Source organism: Numenius arquata, unplaced genomic scaffold (genome assembly GCF_964106895.1).
Source record: "Numenius arquata unplaced genomic scaffold, bNumArq3.hap1.1 HAP1_SCAFFOLD_98, whole genome shotgun sequence".
NCBI lineage: Eukaryota > Metazoa > Chordata > Aves > Charadriiformes > Scolopacidae > Numenius > Numenius arquata.
Genome location: NW_027415797.1, coordinates 117,667 through 139,551, shown reverse-complemented (window position 1 = coordinate 139,551; position 21,885 = coordinate 117,667). Strand labels below are relative to the sequence as shown.

Sequence of the window (21,885 nt, the reverse complement as noted above, 5' to 3'; positions counted from 1 at the left end):
TTTCTTGCTCTAGGAATAGGGGCTCTGTTGGAGGAGGAAAACATTTGAGAAAAGCCTATTCAGTTTCTCATAGAAACCTCCAAAACTTCCCCTCCCTTTTCAGGAAGACCTCTGGCAGGTCCCTATCATTAGTTGTGGTTGATGCTTGCTGAGGGTGCCACTGGGAGCAGGGGGCTCTGCTGTGGGCTTTAGAGGATTCAGTCTCTCCCGTACTGCAATTGGTAACTAGGAAGACGGGGTGATCTCAGATTAAATCCACTTTTGACATCAAAGAGCTTTGCAGCATTGTCACTCCCAGTTCACCCAAATGCAAAGCAGAGCCGAGGGGACTATGTTTTGTGTATTTTGTTCCGGTTGCCCCAACACGGTGGAGGAGTCTCCGAGTCCTTGGCACTCCTGTTCTCCAAGTGAAATCTTGAGGGTACTGAAAGGCAAAGGGACTGTCCCTAAATGCAGAGTGAGGACAACTGGACTGTCCTTTAGGCCTCGTCTCAGCTGCCCTGTGCTGGCCCCTCTTTGAGATGCAAGACAATAACACCCAGGTGTTCCCCTACAAGAAACAAGATACTGCAGAGGAATCCAGTTTCCAAGTGCAGATCCCCAAAACCCTCATCCCATCTTGTCATACCTGAGGAGGATCTCAGCTCTCCCCTCCCAGCCAGAGAGGACACAGAGGGCTCCTTGCAGCTGCCCACATTGAGCCCTCCAGCAACATCTCCTTGGCCTTAGCTCAGTGGTGTCTTCTCTGTTGGACACTTAGAAAACACAGAGATGTCATGGGACAGTTGTGACCTTCTGTATGGCAGCATGCAGCCCAGCAGGGCCACTCCAGGGAAAGAGTCAAGTGTCTTAAAGACGGGGTGGCCTGAAAGGTCTCTTCCAGCCTGGCACACTGCAGTGCTGAGCCCCAACACTCGGGAGAAGATTTGGTTGTTTTCCCTCCATGGAAAAATCTGCATGGGAGGACCCACAGTGCTGGTGTCCCAGCTGAACCTGAATCCCCATCTCCCGTTTTGTTGGTCGAGCTGCCTGGAAGGAAACTGATGGCCAGGTGTTTGTGACACTGAGGGTGGGGGCTACACTGTGCGGAAGAGGAGACCTGGGAATTGCTCCAGGGAAGGGGCCCGCACTGCAGGAGATGGCAGCGAGGACCCCGAATCTCCCCTCCCACCACATTTCTGCAATCTTCTCCCTCTTCCTCTCTGACAGTGTCTCTGCCGCCTGGAGCTGTGTCTGCCGGGAACCGCTTCTCCGTACCCAAGTCTCCTCCCTTTCAGTGCCCACAGAAAGAGAGCCCCATCCCACCCGCTGTGTGCTCAGCTCTGTCCTGCAAACACCTCCTGGCAGCAGGGACCTACTCCAGGGCATCTCTGTCTGTGCAGCGGCTAAGGAGCAGCTCAGAAAGCTCTTAAAGAGAGGGGGTGACCCCATGGCTTCTCAAGAGTGGAAAAATAAATTCCCATCTTTGAAGTGGGCTTCAAACCCAGCCAACCATGAGGACTAATCTCAAAGCACAGACTCCTTCCCTTTCAGGTAACCCTGACTTTGACCATCCTCTTGAAAAGTTTCCTTGGAAATGACCTGGGGGTGATCCCCAGAGGTGCAGGGACCCTCTGCGGAAGGACAGCCCTAGGCACCCCTGGCTGCACGCCCAGCTTTGTACCCCTGCAGTCACTCCCAAGACAAGGAAACCATCATTCCCTCTCCCACTGAAGTGCAGCAGGGAAGCCCTGCTCAAGAGCAGTTCCTCCTTCTCTACACTAGAGAAACTGCGAGACTCCTCCTGCCAGATCCTACAGGCTGTGGGATGAACCAGGTCTAGGATGTCCCCCCAAGAACACCAAATTCAGTACCCTGCAACCCTAAGCCCTGCAGACTTACCATGTAGAGGTCTGTAAAGATTTCTCCCCCAGTGAGAGCTCAGCCAGCCTCCCACTCCTAGAGTGCCTTTAACCTCTCTGCCTTGTTCCTCTCACCTCGAAACCTGCAGGCTGTGCCCTCAGCCCTGCTGCGTTTTGGGCAGAGCTGTCTCTCCGTGGTGCTGCCTGGTTACCATGAGCTCCCTCCATCCCAGGAGCCCGGCCCAGCTCAGCAGCAGAGGACCAGCCCAAGGCAGCTCTTTCTCTGCCTCCTCTGGGCTCCCTGGAGGTGTCCCTGGGGCTCCAGGGGAACCTGCTGTGGAACAGGTTGAAGTCATCAGTGATGATGATCTCATCAACATCAATGATTCCCATCTCTGCACAGACACTTCTTTCCACCAGAGGTATTTCTTGTATTAGGAAAAGATTTGGGCATGAGAATCACCTTTTCTTATCCCATCATTCGACAGGACACAAGGAAGACTACAGCAAAGGATCTAAATTCTCCAAGCTGGGGGGAGTGGGGGTGGGATGTGTCTTCAGTGGAGTGAATTTAGAGATTTCATTCTGAGTTTCTGGTCCCAGGGCTAGAAAGACATTCAGCAATCTTTTGTCTGTGTCATGACTCTGCTCTGAAGCAAAGCCTTTGCACACACAGGGTCTTGGACACCTCGTACCAAGTTTTCTTCTGGCAAATATGAGCTCCCCTGTTCCACAGCATATGTGCTTCAGCCCTGATGTGCCTCAAAGCCCTCAGCCAGGGGCACAGACAGGATGAGCTGGAGCCGTTACTGTTGGAGACAGAGCTGTGATACTGATGGAATAAACTGCCTAGGCGTGGCGGCAGAGCTCAGCACAGCCGGTCTGCAAGGACATCATCTTCCAAGCACAGCACTAGTCCAGATCAAAACTCGGTCTAAACCTGTAAGGATATTCAAGGGCACCATAAGGAGTGTTTACTACATCAGGAACGGTTCAAGAAGAAACAAAGATACTGTGTGGCCATTGCTGAACTGAATAAGGGATAGAGGTGAGATGTCCTCTTGCCCTCTGTCTTCCCCAGCAAGGTCTCCCAGCCCTCTGTGACTCAAGGCAGGACTCTGAAGGAGAAAAGCCAGCAGTGGACGGGAATCAAATCAGGGGTCACTTGATTTGCAATCTATCAGTCTATGGGACAGGAGGGGCAGCATCCCAGAGAGCTGAGAGAGCAGGCCACTGTCACAGTGAGGCCATTCTCCATCATCTTTGAAAGGCCATGGAGGCTGGGAGAACTCCCTGATGGATGGAAGCACACACACATCGCAAGCGCTTTTCAAAAAAGGCCAATGCATGAGCAGTGCAACTAAAGGCTGTGCCCCAGAGTGTGTCCAGTCACATCCCATTTCTGGGCATCTGAAAGAGAAGGTGATTGGATTTACCCAGGGCAGACTGTACCTGGCCATCCTCTTTGCTTTCTCTGATGAAAGGACAGGATTGCTGGACTGAGGGAGAACAGTGGTGGTCTGTTACCTGGAAGTCAGCAAGGCTTTCAGCATCACCACCACCCCCACCACCACCCTGGGCGGGGTCCAAGATCGGACATTATGGTCAGCATCGGTGTTTAAATAGATGGGTAAAAATCAAGCTGGATGGTTGGGGTTGGAAGAATGCTAGAGAAAGGGAGAAACTTTTCAATCATGAGGATAGTCATGCACTGGAAAAAGGGAGTGTGCAGCAGCTCTGTCCTGGAAAGTAACCAAGATGCGTTTGGATAAAGCCCTGAGTAATCTGCTCTGACCCTGCTTTGAGGAAGAGGTCGGTTGAGCCACCTCCCAAAGACCCTTCCAGCATGAACAAGGCTGTCCTTCCTCCTCCTTCATGTTTTCAATTGAAGGAAAGCTCTCAGGTTCTCCCTGATCACAGAAATCATTCACATCAGGTGCAGGAGTGCTTTACACATAGCCCCCGAGTGCCCTGAGCACATCTTTGGCATCCCTTTTCATTTGCCCCAAGCCAATTTCTTCTTTGTCACTGTCCTAATACCCTTCTAAAGGAACAGCCCACCTTGTTCATCCTTTCAGAGCAGGTTGCTCAATAGGTGTCGGCGTCCATGTACAGAGTCTGCACATCAGCCAGGCATCAAAGCCACCGTTACAGAAACATAGACAAGACACTTGGCCAGTTCCTTGAAACCAGGAATGGGTGTGCCATGGCACCAGAGATTCCTGACAACACCTAAGCTTTAAGTGCAGAGAAGCATGAGTCCTCACCAGGTGTCCTGGCCAGTCTCCTGACCCATGTGGTACTTCAGCCTGTGAAGAGAATCAAAACACACTTTTTGACTGCATTAGTTCCGTTTTACATGCTGACACGCAGGGCAGAGGAAGAGGGCACTGAACTGGAGGAGGTTTTGAGAAACATGGTCGAGTGGGAGGTTTCCCTTCCCACAGCAGGGAGGTTGGATCAAGATGATCTTTAAGGTCCCTTCAACCCTAAACCATTCTATAGTCCTATGATTCTATATGCAGTGGTTTTTCAGAATGTCTGCTCCAAGAGGGGAAATATCTCAGCCTGCAGATGGAAATAGGTGAAGCTGAGTTGCTTCAGACAGTATTTGATACACATACAATACCGAAATGTTGTGAAGGTGAGTGGGTGTGCAAGAAACAGGAAAACTGCCCCATCTGATGGAGCTCTGCAGGAGGAAGATGGAGCCGTACATGACATGAGGAGATACAAGTGGGATGAGCACAAGGAGAAGACTTTTGTAGGGAAAGCTGTGCAAGGGAGCATCCTGGCTTCACCCAGGTGAGAGCAGAGACCAGGCAGTGTGCTGAAAGGATGGGGAGAAGTGTCCTGGGTTAAAAGAGTGGGGATGGCAGAAGGCCAGAGAGATTGTGAGCCCAGTGAAAAAGCTTAGGTGTTCCCAGGAGTCTCAGGAGACATGGGATACCCATTCCTGGATTCAAAGATCCAGTCAAGTGCCTCCTCTCTGTTTCTGCGATGATGGCTTCAATGCCCGGCTCATTTGGAGACTCTGGACATGGATTCTGACATTTGCTGAGCAACCTGCCCTGAAAGGGTTAACAGGACAGGCTGTTATATTTGGAGGGCAGAAAGAGAGTAAAAGAGAAGAACTTGGCTTTGTGCAAATGAAAAGGGAAGCAAAGGATGTGGTCAGGGCTGTTTGGGGGCACCTCTGCAGGAGCCCAGCACCTGATGTGAATCACTTCTGGGGTCAAGGAGAGCCTGAGAGCTTTCCCTAATTTGGAACCATGGAAGGGAAAGGAGGACAGCATCATTCAGGCTCAAAGGGAATTGGAGGGTGTCTTGACCAACCTCCCATTGAAAACAGGGTCAGACCTGAAGAGTCAGGGCTTTGTTCAAAGATGTCTGGATCCCTTTCCAGGACAGAGCTGTTGCACGCTCTCTGGGAAACAGCTTCCAGTGCTTGACTATCCTCATGCTGGAAAAAGTTCCGCCTTATCTGGCTTGACCGTCCCTTTTCTCAGCCCATTGCCTCTTGTCCTTGATTCTTCTACCATGGATTTGACTCAGGCTCAGTCTTCCTGGTAACTGTGCAATGCTGCTCCATGTTCCCCCCAAGAGCTCCTCTCCTCCAAGCTGAACAAGCCCAGCTCTCTAAGCCTCTTCTCACAGTACAAGCTCTGTCAATGTTGGTGTCCCTCCACTGACCTGGCTCCACTTTGCAAGGTCTCTCTGGCACGGTGTGGTGTCAAAACCTAGGGAAGTATTCTGGATAAGGTGTAACAAGTGCTGAGCAGACTGGCTGTGCTCCTGCAGCTCAGGAAGCTCTTGGCCACCTTTGCTGATGGCTCGTGTTTTACCCAATAGAACCCAAGGGCCACCAGGGCCTTTCCCGCAGAGCTGCTGCCCACCTGGGCAGTCCCTGGTCTCTGTCATGGCATGGGTTTAGTCCACCTCCAGGTCAGGACCTATTGGCTCTCCTGGAGTTCCTATGGGTCCATCCCTCCAGCCTGTCTAGGTCCCTCCGGATGGCAACCTTGCCCTGCAGTGCAGTGTCTGCTCTCTTCCTTGTGAGGTCATCTGCAAATGTTATGAAAAAGGACTCTCTCATACACTAACCCAAAGACAGCCCCCCAGCTTGTAGAAATCAGATCCTGCCCTGTCACCCTCCTGGTGTGCTGCCTCACGATAGGATAAGGAAAGGCGACTCTTAGGATTCTCATGGTTCTCATGCCCAAGTCTTCTCCTGACAGGAGAAATGACACTGCTGGAAATGAATCTCTCCCACAATCTCTCCCATCTCCTGAGAGAACATCAGGGCTGACTTCATCCTGTTTCACAGCAGGTTCCCCCAGGGACATCTCCGGGGATCCCAGGGGGACAGAAAAGTGATGCCTTGGGCTGTTCCTTGGGCTGTTGCTCTGCTGCTGAGCTGGGCCGGGCTCCTGGGATGGAGGGAGCTCCTGGCCATGGGGCAGCGCGGCAGAGAGACAGCTCTGCCCAGGAGCAGCTCCTCTGCCAAGCGCAGCAGGGCTGAGGGCACTGCCTGCAGGCACTGAGAGGAGACTTGTGAGGCCAGGAGAGCTGAAAAGCATTCAGGAATGGATGAAAGCTGAGAGCTCATTGGGGGAGAAACCTTCACAGCCTTTTACAAAATAAGTCTCTGGCTGCAGGGCATTGACTCTGCAGTTGCTGGAGGGATCCAGAAGCTGCACAACCCACAGCCCGTGGGATCTGTAAGTACAACTCTCACAGTTTCTCTAGTGTAGAGGAGAAGGAGAACTTGTGGAGCAGGGCTTCCCTGCTGCAGGGGCAGAGGGACAGGGCGTGATGTTTCTCTCTGGTGCAGTATAATGCAGAGAGGCTTCCTGGAGCAGTCTCCTACAGCTGGCATAGCCCGTGTCTCATGTGATCTGTCAGGAAGGCTCTCAGGGATCTGTTGGTGCCGAGAAGGATTTTCTTGAGAGCAGCGGATGCCCACCACATCATCAAAATGCCAGGACGTGTCGGCTGCCTTCTCCCAGGGATGGCTGCAGGGCTGTGAAGGTGGGCGTGCAGCCAGGGGTGCCCAGGGCTGTCCTTCCGAGCAGGGTCCCTGTGTCCCAGGGAACTGTGTGCTGGGGCAGGGACTCTGTCTCCTGCCAGGGTCAGCTCTCAGCCTGCCCGGGGAGCTCCCCATGGCAGTGTGGGGAGAAGCTGTGGAGGGAAGGGGTGACCCCAGTCTGGGCATGGCAGGGTCCTTCTGCAGTCGAGAGGATGCTGCGTGGGTCAGGTTTGCTCACAGCTCCACATCACCCCCAGGACATTTGCAGAGGGTCCTTTTGAAGAAGGACACAGAGGCAGCATTTAGCCAAAAGAAATGGAATCTGTGCTTTGAATTTTCCCCTCTTGGTTGGTTAGATGGGCAGTGGGAGATCTGAATTTACATCTCCATTCCCATGAGGGCAATGAGACCCCAGTTTTTGTTAGCACTTGTCCGAGCTGCTCCTTTAGCCCGCGCACACCCAGAGATGCCCCTGGGCCATTCCCTGCTGCAGAAGGTGTCTGCAGGGCAGAGCTGAGCCCTCAGCAGCTGGGATGGAGTCTCTGAGCACTGAAAGGGAGGAGACCTGGGGGCAGAGAAACAGCCCCCAGCAGCGACAGTGCAGGCAGCAGAGGCATGGGCAGGGAGTGAGAGGGAGCTGCTACAGGAAGGGTGATGGGAGGGGGGATTCCAGCACCTCCCTGCCATCCCCTGCAGCGCAGATGCCTTCCCTGCAGCAACTCCCTGGTCTCCTCTCACACAGAGTAGACTCCCCAATCGCTTCATATCTTGGGGGCTTAGTCCTGAGTCTCCCTCCCAGCAGCCCAAGCACCAAAGAGGAGAAATGCTCGCGTGTCTGACTGTGTCTCCCTGTCCCGACTCTCTTGGCAGGAGAACTTTGGCCTGTTCCCCTCTTGCCCCTGCTGCCCTTGTTCCTCCCCTTCTTTTGGCTGTGGTGTGGGGTGAGGATTCAGGTGCAGCTGAATGCTGGTGCTGCATCCTGTCATCCAGGTTTATCCGTGGAGGAAAAGCATCCAAATTGCTGAATATCTGGGTCTCTGGGGACTGCACTGTGTGGGGCTGAGGGTAAGTCGACCCTCCCATCAAAACTCCTCATCTATAGGACAGTGGACTCTTTCCTTGGAGCGTCCTGTTGGGTGCCACGCTGCCCTCCAGAAGGGCACAGCTTTCCCACGGCATCTCTGTGTTTTCTAGGAACCCCACGGAATCGACGTGACAGTGGCAAGGCCATGTCAGTCCTGCTGGAGGGCTGAATGTAGGCAGCTGCAATGAGCCCTCTGTGTCCCCGACTGGGAGGGGAGAGCTGAGATCCTTCTCGGGTCCAGCGAGATGGGGTGGGGGGTTGGGAGACCTCCACTTGTAAATTTGGCTCTTCTTCTCTCAGCAGTGTCCATTTCTTCTCAGGGGAACATCTGGTGTGATCAATCTTTCTCCATCTCAAAGTGGTACCAGCCCAGTGTAGCTGAGAGCAATCCCGATGGACAGACGGGCTGTCCTCGCTCTGCACGGAGGGACAGTCCCCTTGGCTCTTAGGACACACAAGGTTTTGCTCGGGGCATATCAGAAATGCCAAAGATTTCTGCCTTAAAAACACTCCTCGGGTGTGGTGGGGAAAACTGAAACAGATCAAACAAAAAAAGTCCGACCAGCTCTGCTCTGCCGTCGGGCGAATTGGGAGTGACAAAGCTGAAAAGCCCTTTGATGCCAGGAGTGGATTTAATCAGAGATCGCCCCGAGTTCCTGTTTAACTATTGCTGTAGGGCAGGAGTGAATCCCGCAGCGCTCACAGCTCCCTGATGGATCGTCAGCCAGCACCCACCAGAGTGTGCAAAATGGAAGTACTGAAGGTCTTCTTGAAATGGAAAAGCCAGTTGGGTGGGTCTCTAAGAGAAATTGAAAACTTTTTTTTTCTGAGAATTCTGCCCTGTCTTCTCACTCTCTTTCCTTCCATGGACAGGTCTCCAAGCCTGCTGAAAGAAAATGTCCAACAGCAGCTCCATCACCCAGTTCCTCCTCCTGGCATTTGAAAACAAGAAGGAGCTGCAGCGCTTGCACTTCTGGCTCTTCCTGGGCATCTACCTGGCTGCCCTCCTGGGAAACGCACTCATCATCACCGCCATCGCCTGTGACCACCGCCTCCACACCCCCATGTACTTCTTCCTCCTCAACCTCTCCGTTCTTGACCTGGGATCCATCTCCACCACTATCCCCAAAGCCATGGCCAATTCCCTGTGGGATACCAGGGCCATCTCCTACTGGGGATGTGTGGCCCAGCTCTTGTTCTTTTTCTTCTTTATCACAACAGAGTATTCCCTTCTCACTGTCATGTCCTACGACTGCTACGTTGCCATCTGCCAACCCCTGCACTACGGGACCCTCCTGGGCAGCAGAGCTTGTGTCCACATGGCAGCAGCTGCCTGGGGCAGTGGGTTTCTCAATGCTCTCCTGCACACGGCCAATACATTTTCCCTACCCCTCTGCCAGGGCAATGTCCTGGACCAGTTCTTCTGTGAAGTTCCCCAGATCCTCAAGCTCTCCTGCTCACACTCCAGCCTCAGGGAACTTGGGCTTCTTGTGGTTAGTTCCTTGTTTGGTTTGGTTTGTTTTCTTTTCATTGTGGTGTCCTATGTGCAGTTCTTCAGGGCCGTGCTGAGGATCCCCTCTGAGCAGGGACGGCACAAAGCCTTTTCCACGTGCCTCCCTCACCTGGCCATGGTCTCCCTCTTTGTCAGCACTGGCACATTTGCCTACCTGAAGCCCCCCTCCATCTCCTCCCAAGTTCTAGACCTGGTGGTGGCTGTTCTGTACTCGGTGGTGCCTCCAGCAGTGAACCCCCTCATCTACAGCATGAGGAACCAGGAGCTCAAAGGTGCAGTGTGGAAACTGATGACCAGATGATTTTCTGAAACAATAAGCTGTTTTCTTCTACAAATCACTGTTAATGTAACTCATTATATGTCAAGCTCATGTACTGTAGTTTATGTCAGTTTTAATTCTGTGTTTAGGCCTTTGTTTGGTTTTTGTTGTTGTTTTTTTCTTTTTTGCTTTACTTTGTATAATGTTTTCTACCAAAAAAACCAACTTGTTTTGCTGTTTCGAATTATGCATTTTTCCAAATTTGTGAAATCTACATACTGTATAAATGAGGACCTGCTCTCTCTGTGTATTAAAATAAAATATAGAACCATCCAGCGACCTGTTGCCCAAAACCCTTCCTCTCAGGCTTTCTCTGGAGCTGCAGGGCAATGCCTGTGAGCAGAGGTGGAGGGGAAAGAGTCCGAGCACAGCAGCTCTGTCAGGGAGCACCAACCTTGGTCTTTTCCAATTTGTTCTCTTTCCACACCCACACTCTCCTTCTGAGCCCTTGCCTTGCTATGGAGCCCGAGTGCTCTGGCAGCTCATCCTCCTGCTGTGGGGGATGCAGTGCAGAGCTTAACTGTGTGAGTGTGCAAGGCGTGGGCACACAACAGAGTCCTTGCACAGCCAGGCATCCTAGGAAAGACAGGAAGGACCAGCAGGGCAGGTTCTCCTCTGGTCCTGTGAGTGCTGGACACCCCAAGGAAGCTTCCCCAGGATAATTGTCACACACCCTGCCAGTAACAACCACCATTTCTGGCTCTGGCCTCTTATCCCAGCTTGGGGAGGCTGGTTGTCCCTCTAAAGAATCATAGAGTTTTCTAGATTGGATGGGACCTTTCAGATCATCGAGTCCAAGCATAAACCTAACCCTGACAAAAACCATCACTAAACCATGTCATTAAGCACCACGTCTTTTAAATACTTCCAGGGATGACAATTCCACCACTTCCCTGGGCAGCCTGTTCCAGTGCTTGATAAGCCTTTCAGTGCAGAAAGTTTTCCTGATATCCAATCTGAACCTCCCCTGGTGTCACTTGAGGCCATTTCCTCTTGTCCTGAAGAAGTCCATGTTTGTATTGGACAGCTGAGATGTCCGCATGTACGTCGCGTGTGCGTGGTGAGATTAACTCCAGTGAGTACAAAGACCATCAGAAGTTCCTGGGAGTTCCTCAAAGGTCTGTGGGACAGTTAGTTTCTTGAGGTCCGTTCATTTTGAGGGTAACATCCTGGGAAAGCCGCTGGATGCAGCACAGGGATGGGCTTCCTTGGACCGAGGTCCCCGTGTCCATTCCTCAGCCATGGGGCATCTCAGAGAGGTGCAGAGCAGGAGACACCCCACAGGGCTGAGGGGCTGCAGGGCCTCTGCCTGTGCCAGGGAAGGACTCATGTCTCTGAACAGCCCTGTCAGAGCCCTGACATTGCTGTGTGTGACGCCAGGAACAGCCCCCACCATCCCAAGGAGATTTCTCTCACTTGCCCTCTCTCACCTCCCCTGTGCCCCCCGGGGGAGTGGAGACTCGCCTGGCTCTGAGGGGATGCGGATCAGGAGGGAGCCCGGTGGAGGCAGGACAGCCCTGCTTTTGGTCAGCAAAGACAAGAAGATAACAGGAACCGTTGCAGGTCTTTGCTTCTTCAAAGGGCCATCAATGTCCTATGAGTGACCTTTGCCTCATTGCCTGTGAAATGCATATTAAAGTTGACCCCCCTGCATACGCTAATGAGGATTATAGACATCATGTGAAACATATGACCGTAGCACTCGTCTCTGCACCCAAATCATACTACACGTCACCTGGTAGAGGGAAACCTCATAATTTTGGAAATAAAAAGACAGAGAAAATGACTGCTAAACTGGGAGAGAACCTCGACACCTGAGGGACCGGTCGAGGGGCTGCGTTCTCTCCCTCCACCCCAGGCAGGGACGCCTTCCTGGGTCAGCGCTGCGCCTTTCACCCTCTGGTGAATGTTACCCTGAGCTGTTGTATTACTACTATTTTTACCAGCAATATTAACCTCAATTAGTAGCGTTATTGTAGTTAGTGAATTTATCAACGCCAATCTCAAATCTGTTCTGAGGTTCTCAATAAAATAAATCATTTTGATTGATTGTGAATCTGACTCACTGCAAGTCCTTTGCTGGGACTCTGACAGACAAATCAGTGAAGGTCCTGGGACTCTGACAGACAAAACTAAAACTACATTCCTTTTGACACGACAGGCACGAACAGGACAACCAGGCGATCAGGCCCAGTCAGCATGGGCTTGTGAAAGGCAGGTCCTGCTTGACAAACCTGATCTCCTTCTATAACGAGGTGACCCACTTGGTGGATGAGGGAAAGGCTGTGGATATTGTGTCCCTGGACTTTAGTGAAGTCTTTGACAACATTTCCCACAGCATTCTCCTGGAGAAACTGGCTGCCCATGACATGGATGGGAGTACTCTTTGCTTGGTAAAAAACTGGCTGGGGGCTGGGCCCAGAGAGTGGTGGTGAATGGAGTTCAATCCAGTTGGCAGCCAATCACCAGTGGTGTTCCCCAGGGCTCAGTATCAGGGCCTGTTCTCTTTCATAACTTTATCAATGATCTGGACGAGGTGATTGAGTGAACCCTCAGTAAGTTCACAGAAGACACCAAGTTAGGTGGGAGTGTTGATCTGCTGGAGGGTAAGAAGGCTCTACAGAGTGATCTGGACAGTATGGACGGATGGATGTGCCTAGGCCAACGGTGTGAAGTTCAACAAAGCCAAGTGCCGGGTCCTGCCCTTGGGTCACACCAACCCCATGAGCTCTACAGGCTGTGGGAAGAGTGGCTGGAGCTGCCCGGCAGAAAAGGAACTGGGGGTGTTGGTCGACTGTCAGCTGAACATGAGCCAGCAGTGTGTCCAGGTGGCCAAGAAGGCCAACAGCATCCTGGCCTGTGTCAGCATCATCAGTCCCTCAGCATTTCCCCTTGGATTATGGGGGCTTCATTCTTCTCCCCACCCCTATCTACTATCGCAGGGGTCTGGGTACCCAGGGAACAACTGGTCCTACTACTATAGGCTGAGGCAATTAAGGCATTAAGTACCTCAGCCTTTTCCTCATCCTTGGTCACTATCTTACCGCCCCCATCTAATAAAGGATGGAGAGTCTCCTTAGTCCTCCTTTTCTTGCTAATGTATTTGTAAAAACTCTTTTTATTGTGCTTAACGTCCAAACAGTCCTGGTTGTTTATGCTCACGTGACTGATTTCTGACCAGAAAGATGCACGGTGTTATTTTATATTTATTTTTTACGTTTGAAAAAAATATACAAGCACATGTTCATCATCTGAATCATCGGAGCACGTTCAAGAAATGGCCGAGTTTCCCACCATGACAGAATTTCCTGGGAGTGTACTAATGGCAGAAGAAATACTGATCTTCCCCTGTATTTGTATTACCACTACTCTGTTAATTACTTCATCGACCTCGTTACTCAGGTGTTTCCACCTCTCCTGGTTCAATGGCCATGTCTAGGGACATCTTTTCAGCAGACTACCTGGACGCCTGCCCTTCCCATTGCTCTCGGGTTCCTCCTCCGCTTGCTCTTTGGCCAGTCAGATGCCTCTCCACTCTCTGCTTTCTGCTTCGAGGTTCAGGGAGTTAGAAACCTGCCCCATCGTTCAGAAGTCTCTTTAACTCTTTAGTCAACACCTTCCTTGTGTTTATATCTATCCTTTCTTACCTCTCTGTCTAAAAATGTTCTTGTCTGGAAACCCCTTGTGAAAGCTGGCGACAGGAGATGCTGCTTAGACTCTGCCTACATGTGAGGAGAGAGTGTTTCTGGTTTATTAAATTACATCAATTTTAACTTTTCTTTGTCAGCAATGAAGAGAAACCTTTCTGTGCCGTTGTGCAGACCGGTCTCTAAGGAAAGCAGGTGGGAGCTGGTGGAAAGGAGCTGTACCATCCAGCTGCAGAGTGTGGTGGAGAAGTCTGATGCGAGGAAAAGGGATGCAAGTGCGAAGTGGCCGAGGAGGGAACTGGTGGGCTTGAGGAGGTGAGGAGTGAGGTTGTCCATACAGTGTTGGACCTAAAGGGACTGCTTCTCCTGCCTGTACAGGTGTCTCCAGGAGACCCGCTGGATCAATACCCATTGGAGAATGCTGTTCTCACTTCTTCTATAAAGTAGAACAAGATAGAAAATACCCTTGAAAGAAAGAATCCTCCTTTATGAGATCTTCACGTAAAGCTTCATATTAGGTACCCAACTGAAACCTCTCCAATTAGTTGTACAAGTCCTAAGGCCTTAAAGAAAATTACAGGCAGAGACATAGCTCATTAGGGCTTTCTGTATCTTAATGAGCCCCATGGCATATTTGGTGCTGGGTCCATGAACCTCAGATGCCAAGCGGAGATTGAAGAAACCTCTCAAGAAATCAAAGTCAGAAGCAAACCCCAAAGTACCCTGAAGTATAAACGGGCCCCTGTGAGGGCCATTCCTGACTAAGCCTCCCCAGGGACTCGTTAGAGCAGATCACAGGAGGCCATGATGGCAGGAAGGCAAAGGTGCTGTGCAGGCAGCTCAGGTGCTGAGAAACCCCTGGCTTTGTTTGATGAAGCAGAAAGGCCAAGCCCTGACCCCCAGGCCCTGGGAAGGCAGATCCTGACCCTTTTGTGTGGGTTAAGGTTCTTCCTGGGGATGTGGGGAGTGCAATGCCAAAGACAGGACAATGGTACGACACCTCCCGGCCTCCCTGGGAGGGTTGCAAGGAGGCAACGATGCCCCATTGCCATGAGGATGATGTGTGTCTTCTTAGGCCTTTGTGGCCGGGCCATCAGCCATAGCCAAGGGGGCAAAGACCTGGGTTCTGCCAGGGCCTTTCAGCCCTGACAGCGCCCCTGGCCATCTGCACCACAGGCTGTCCTACACTGTCCCATGCCTGTGCCTGTTTCCCTGCAGGCTGCAGACACCCAATGTACTTCCCCATCTTGTTCTCACGCCAGCATGTCCCTATCTGTACTGGTGTCTCTCCTTCCTCACCAGATGTTCTTTGAAACACAAAGCCATGGGCTGGTCCAGACTCCCTCTCAGGGACTTTTTGCACCACAGCACCACCCTCAGAATGACATTTCTTCATCCTCAGGTGCACTTTGGACGTCCAAAGCTGCAGTTTCTGATGATTTTCCTTTGCCATCCTGTTTCCCACTGTCAAAAATGGTGCCATCATCTTGAAATGTTCAAACTGTCTTGAGCTACTGCTATTCTTCCCTCAGCCTCCACTTCACTGGGCTAAGTAGCCCAGGTCTCTCAGCCCCTCCACACATGGCCCATAGCCCCATCCTGGCAGATGTGACCATTCCTTCCAATTCCTCCAGAACAGGGAGTCAACTCCCTGGGGAACACCACTCCCAATGTGGCCGCACTCCTGCTGAGTCAGGATGGACAATAAGTCTCCTTTTCTGGGTGGCCATATTCCTCCAACGTGCTCATGGCCATATTCTTGTTGGGCTGCTCTGGCCGACCTTGGGATGCCCAAACCTTTCTCCTTGAGGTTGCTCCTCAACCAGTCCTGTCTGAGCTTGCCTTGATGTACGGGTGTTGTGGTATAACCTTGGTAGACAGCTCAGTCCCACACAGCCACTCACTCACTTATGACGTCATATGGTATGGAATATGCTCATTTAGCTCAGCTGTCCCAGCGATGTCCCCTCTGAACTTCCCATGTACCCCCTGCCTACTTTTTGCTGGGGCAGCATCAGAAGCCCAAATGGCCTTGATGCTGTGCAAGCTTCGCTCAGCAGTAACTACAACATGGATGTGTTACCAGGTGGGTAACACACGGGGTGACTCCACACTGCCTTGGGTGCCTGGAACCATTGCAGTGACCAGGGGGAGAGCCCTGTCTGTCTGGGCACTGGGGCTGGTACGAGGCAATGGGGTCTGGAAGGAGGTTGCTGGCACAGTTTCCCCTGTCTGTCCATGCAGCAACAAGCCAGGCTGGATCTTTGGAGTGAGGGACTCTTCTTGAGGGCTCCCATGGGCATGGGGATGGTCTACAGTTTCCCAAGTCTCTGTATACTGCCTTTTCTGCTGGGGGACCACAGAAGCTGCGACCCCAGCAGAGGACCCAGGAGAAGTCTTCCTGTGGTCACAGCTGGACCCCAGTCCTCCAGCTCAGCCCCTGCTGAGGAACCTTGTCTAGGGGTGACTTTTGAGGTAAGTGCTGACACCCAGGGTGGGGAAGGTTGCCTGAAGAACATGTTCTGGGCACAAGGACTGAAGGATGGCAGCAAAGTGATGTGGCTTCCTTCAGTGCAAGCCCTGATACAGGGCCCCAGCCTTCCTTTCCATGACACCCTTCAGGAGTGATGATGGCACCAAGGGATGGCAAGTGGTGGACACCAGTCCTTCTCCAGCCACTTCCCAGGCCTGGTGGAGCACCAGCACAGCAAGGACTCTGCACTGTGAGCGTCCTTTAGGGTACCCAAACTCCAGGTATTATCTTGGAGCAGCTGAACACATTCATTTTTCTCTCCAAGGCTATTTCTAGCCGTGGTCGGCTCCTCTGATCTCTCCCCACCCCTCCTCTGGTCCTGCCTGGTGGCGCTGTGCTCCTCACAGGGCCCCACGCTGGCAGTGATGCTCCACAGAGCAAGTGGGCTGTGGGCCCTTGGAGTGACTCCACACTGGCTGTGCTGGTCAGGGAGGGAAGCAGAATCAGCTGGAGGGGCCGCACTGCCACTGAGCTCCTTCCCAGGGGTCTACAGCTGTGGAATGGGCTCAGAGCTTTTTTCATGACTCAGGATGTTTTCCCATGTGCACATTGACCCATCCATGGGCTTTTACTGAAGGACACACGAATCACTCTCCAGTCTCCTTTTGGAGGGTCCCACCGGCCTCCCCTGGGATGGCAGAGCCCTTGTTTGCTTGTGGATACTGTTACGGTTTGAGAAAACCCATAACAATTTATGGTCATTTAGACAATTATTCTCTCACCCAATGACCCCTCCCCACCGGGAAAGGGGAATTGATTTAATAAGGGGAATCAATTTAATCGATTAAATAAATTTAATAATTTAAAAGGGAATAGATTTAATAGGATAAGACTAAATAATTGACAATAATACTAAAGAACCAGTATCAATCCCGATACTAATCTAAGATATACAAGAATTATTCTCAGCCCATTCCATCAGCAGGAAGCTGTGCGCTCCCAGCAGGAACAGCAAAGGTTGGACACTGCAAGGGCTGAGGCTTTGGGGGGAAGGAAAGGGCTCAGGGGTTCAGAACCGGGGCCCAGAACTGAGGCAAGGAGTTCTCTGGACCATCACCATCAAGGGAGAGAGAAACTACACAGCAAACTTTTCTAATTTATATTGAATGTGACAATCATGGTATGAAATAATCCTGTTGTCCAGCCCAGGCCAAATGCCCAGGCCTTGCTCCTCCTTGTGCCTGCCCCTGGCAAGGCTCAAAAACACCGAGACCTTGAATCCCACAGAGTCTGGCTGGCTATAAAGTAAATATTTTCATGAATTCAGACACTAGAGTCTTCTAAAAGTGCAGTTTTCCCCAGCACTGTAAGAGAAGTTAGCCCTGTGACACCCAACCCAGGACAGATACTTAAAATTAGTGAGACCTGGGTCCAGCCCTCTCTCCCCAGAATGTCTCCCAGTGCCCTCTCCCCATAAACCCTCCGAGAACCAAGCTCAGCAGCAGCCATGGCGAGTGCAGTTCCTGGAGCCTGCTCCTGCCTTCAGCAGGAAGAAGAGCCCAGGCTTCAGGAGCTGCCCTTGGGAGAGATGCCCTTTGATTACAGAGATGCTCCTCAGGAAGCCAGCTCTGACACCGTGATGGCACATTTACCAAAGGCCTCTGTATTGTTCAGCACAGTAGGAGCATGCTTCTGGAGATGTGGAGCAAATACAGACATTCCTGTATGAACACAATGACCACAGATGAAAAAGAAATGAAGCACAAACCATCCTGAGAAAAGCTAAGAAGAGTCTGTGAGGAGAGACGGGCAGCTCTACTGCTGCTGGAGCTGAACCCATTGAATGAGTTTCTTCAATGCTTCTTTGAGCTCCTGGTTCCTCATGCTGTAGATGAGGGGGTTCACAGCTGGAGGCACCACTGAGTACACAACAGCCACCACCAAGTCCAGGGGTGAGGAGGAGATGGAGGGGGGCTTCAGGTAGGCAAAGAAGCCAGTGCTGAGAAAGAGGGAGACCACGGCCAGGTGAGGGAGGCACGTGGAAAAGGCTTTGTGCCGTCCCTGCTCAGAGGGGATCCTCAGCACGGCCCTGAAGATCTGCACGTAGGACACCACAATGAACACAAAACACCCAAATGCTAAACAGGCACTGACCACAATAAACCCAACTTCCCTGAGGCTGGAGTGTGAGCAGGAGAGCTTGAGGATCTGGGGGATTTCACAGAAGAACTGGTCCAGGACATTGCCCTGGCAGAGGGGTAGGGAAAATGTATTGGCCGTGTGCAGGAGAGCATTGAGAAACCCACTGCCCCAGGCAGCTGCTGCCATGTGGACACAAGCTCTGCTGCCCAGGAGGGTCCCGTAGTGCAGGGGTTGGCAGATGGCAACGTAGCGGTCGTAGGACATAACAGTGAGAAGACAATACTCTGCACCAATGAAAAAGAAAACAAAGAAGAGCTGTGCAGTACATCCCCAGTAGGAGATGGCCCTGGTATCCCAGAGGGAATTGGCCATGGCTTTGGGGACAGTGGTGGAGATGGATGCCAGGTCAAGAACGGAGAGGTTGAGGAGGAAGAAGTACATGGGGGTGTGGAGGCGGTGGTCACAGGCGATGGTGGTGATGATGAGTGCGTTTCCCAGGAGGGCAGCCAGGTAGATGCCCAGGAAGAGCCCAAAGTGCAAGAGCTGCAGCTCCCGTGTGTCTGCGAATGCCAGGAGGAGGAACTGGGTGATGGAGCTGCTGTTGAGCATTTGCTACCACTGGCTGTGGTTATCTGTTGAGAAGGAAAAGGCAGTACAAAGTTCAGCCTGACTTCTCTGAGCAAAACTGATTGCATGTCTCATTGCAACCCCCCACTCAGGCTCTCTCTTTTCAGGAAGACCTGTCTGCAGCTCCCTCACTTGAGCCCTGGCTTTTGCTGGATGAGGGTGCCATTGGGAGCAGGACTCCGGAATGGGAAACTGAGGAGTCCTTCTGGCTGTGCTGCAGGGTGATCTCAAATTAAATGTACTTGTGAGACATCAAAGAACTTTTTGTCTCTGTTCTCTGCAATTTTCCCAGCTGCAGAACTGAGCTGAGGGGATTTTGTTTTGTTTAATGTGTTCTAGATTCACCTGCCACTTTTAGGAGTGGGTTTGGATGCTTGAAATCCCTCACATTTCTAATGCACTCCAAGTGAAATCCTGTGGGTCCCGAGCAGCAAAGGGACTGTCCCGTAGTGCAGAGAGAGGAGAGCTGCTCTGCCCATCGGTCCTGTTCTCAGCTGCCCTGTGTTGGCAGCTTGGACCTGGAGGAGGGTCACACTCCGATGTCCCCCTAAAAAGAAAGAGGACGCTGCAGAGAGCAGAGGAATCCAGGTTCAAAGAGCAGATTCACAGACTCCTCGCCCTTTCTCATCTCTCCCCTCCCAGACTGGGACACAGAGGGATCACTGCAGTGGCCCATCTAACGCTGCCCAGCAGCATTTCCATGGCCTCAGCACCCAGATGTCTTCTCCATGGGCATCCTGGGCAGCACAGAGATACTCTGGGAGAGCTGTGCCCTTCTGGAGGGCACCCTGCAGCCCCACAGGACACCCCAGGGAAAAAGCTGAATGTCCTGAGCTGGCCTGGAGGAGACTTGGGCACGTTTCTCCCCTAGACACGTCTGTAGAGCAGGACCCAAAGGATGGGAGTCTGAACAGGAGCTGAATCTGCCGCCCCCGACCCCCACCCCCGGCACTGACTCAGGAAAGCCAATGGTGAGAACCAGGGCAGCACAGGCAGGAGGGGACGGCAGTGAAATGCCACAATGCTCCTGGCCAAGGGAGGAGGGACACACAAACAAGATGGAAATCAGGGGTTTGCCCTTTCCTGGGCTCTGGCTGCTGCAGGGGTGATGCGCAGCCAAGACCCCATGGGCCTGAGGACAGAGGCTCTGCCTGGGCTGGGAAAGGAGACCAGGGAGGAGCTGCTCAGGGGAAGGTGTCTGTGCTGCAGGGACAGCAGGGAGGTGCCCACATCCCCTTCCCCAGCCTTTCTGGCAGCAGCTCCCTCTCACTCCCTGCCCATGTCTCTGCTGCCAGGAGCCGTCTCCCTGTCCCCAGCTCAACTCCTGCCAGTGCTCACAAACCCCATCCCACCCGCTGGGCGCCCACCTCTGCCTGCAAACACCTCCCAGGGGCATCTCTGCGTGTGCAGGGGCTAAAGAGCAGATCACACAAAACCTGATGCGGCTGCAAAGGGGAAGATGCTGCTGAGTGAATGTGCTTCCTGAGAAGTCCCCTTAGAAATGTCACGAGGAAGAGCTTAACCCGTGAGAAGCCCTGACCCATGCAGCACTCTCTTGACAGCAGAGGCACCGTGCCCTCACCTGCTCGTCCCTACCCTACCGTTGTGGTGGTCACTCCTTCCACCCACAGCTTCTCCCCACACTCCCCGGGCAGGCTACAGCTGACCCTGGCAGCAGCAGAATCCCTTCCCAGCACACAGTGCCCTGGTGTGTAGGGTCCCCGCTCTGATGGACAGCCCTGGCCAGCCCTGTTTGCACACCCGGCTTCACGCCTCTGATGCCCCAAGGCCTTCTCTGAAGCATGTCCTCCTCCTCCACACCAGAAAACCCAGCAGAACCTTCCCGACAGGTCCTATCGGTCGTGGCATGTGCCAGGTCTAGGAGACGCTTCCAGGAACTCAGCTGCATTGCCCTGCAGCCAGAGACTTACCGTGTCAAAGCCTGGGAAGATTTCTCCCCCTGGTGAGCTCTCACTCACCACCCCAGCCTGCCTTTACCTCTCTCTCACATCTCTTGTCTCCCCTCGGTGCCTGCAGGCAGTGCCCTCAGCCCTGCTGCGCTTGGCAGAGGAGCTGCTCCTGGGCAGAGCTGTCTCTCTGCCGCGCTGCCCCATGGCCAGGAGCTCCCTCCATCCCAGGAGCCCGGCCCAGCTCAGCAGCAGAGCAACAGCCCAAGGCAGCGCTTCCTCTGGCCCCTCTGGGCTCCCTCAGAGATGTCCCTGGGGCTCCAGGGCAACTGACTCTGAAACCAACTGAAGTCATTAATGATGTTTGTTCCTTCCGCTGGGGAGAGACACTTCTTTCCAGCAGTGGCATTTCCCCTCTCAGAGACAGAGTTAGGTCCAAGAATGACCTCTTCTTGAGGTCACTGTGAGACAGGACACCCAGGCAGTGAAAGGGAGGAATCTCCTCTACCTCCTGTACCCATGCAAACCACAGGTGGCATTTGAGGTGCCAGAGGTGGTCCAAGACACTTGCAGATAACTGATGGAAACACTCAGAAGGACTGGGCAGCACCTGGGCTCATCTGCTCCTCCTCACCACCTCCTCCCTCAGAGGCTGGTGGAGCATGCCTTTGGCCAGCTGAAGTGACAGCAGATGTCCCCATTTAGGGCCATGCTCTCAATTTGGAGGTTGACTCCATCCTGTGGTGCTGCCTGAGGTGCCAGGGCTCTCCAGCACAGCAGCACGCAGCCAGCAGGGACAGCACAGGACTTGCAGGAACACCGTCCCCATTCAGAGCAGCCACATCGTCACAGACCCCAGGAGAACCTCAGACACGTTCAAGGTTTTCATTAAAGCAACCGCAGGGGGTCAAGTCCTGTCCCTTCTCCATCCAGTAGATGCTGGCAGTGCTGCTCCCGCATCCTTTAGTCATCCCTTTGATGATGCAATCAAGGAGCAGAGCAATGGTTTTCACAGTGTTGGATCACAGGTTGTCCGTAGCCAAGGACATTTTCAAGAGCACCTTGTCCTTCCTGGAGATCAGCTTCACCTGCACCACAGGCCCTCCAGGGCTGCAGAGACACCACAGGCAGCAAAGCCCTCTCCTGCCAGGGCCGCGCAGTCCAGCCCTGCGTCTCTCTGGTCCGAAGGGTTTGCTCTCCTCAGGGACATTTCATTTCCTCTTTACAGGTGTGGCTACTGCTGAATTTTGTCAGAGAAGGTGCAGATGTGTCTGAGGTCCTCTTTGTCCTCTTTGTCTTCAGC

General features: G+C 52.8%; 1 protein-coding gene across 1 annotated transcript; it reads right to left on the bottom strand.

The window, feature by feature from the left end:
• Positions 1 to 17,721: 17,721 nt before the first annotated feature.
• Positions 17,722 to 18,657, bottom strand: LOC141478982 (olfactory receptor 14A16-like). The gene has a single exon (XM_074167912.1). It carries the CDS (start codon positions 18,655 to 18,657, stop codon positions 17,722 to 17,724), a length of 936 nt encoding a protein of 311 aa, XP_074024013.1.
• Between the last annotated feature and the right edge of the window lie 3,228 nt (positions 18,658 to 21,885).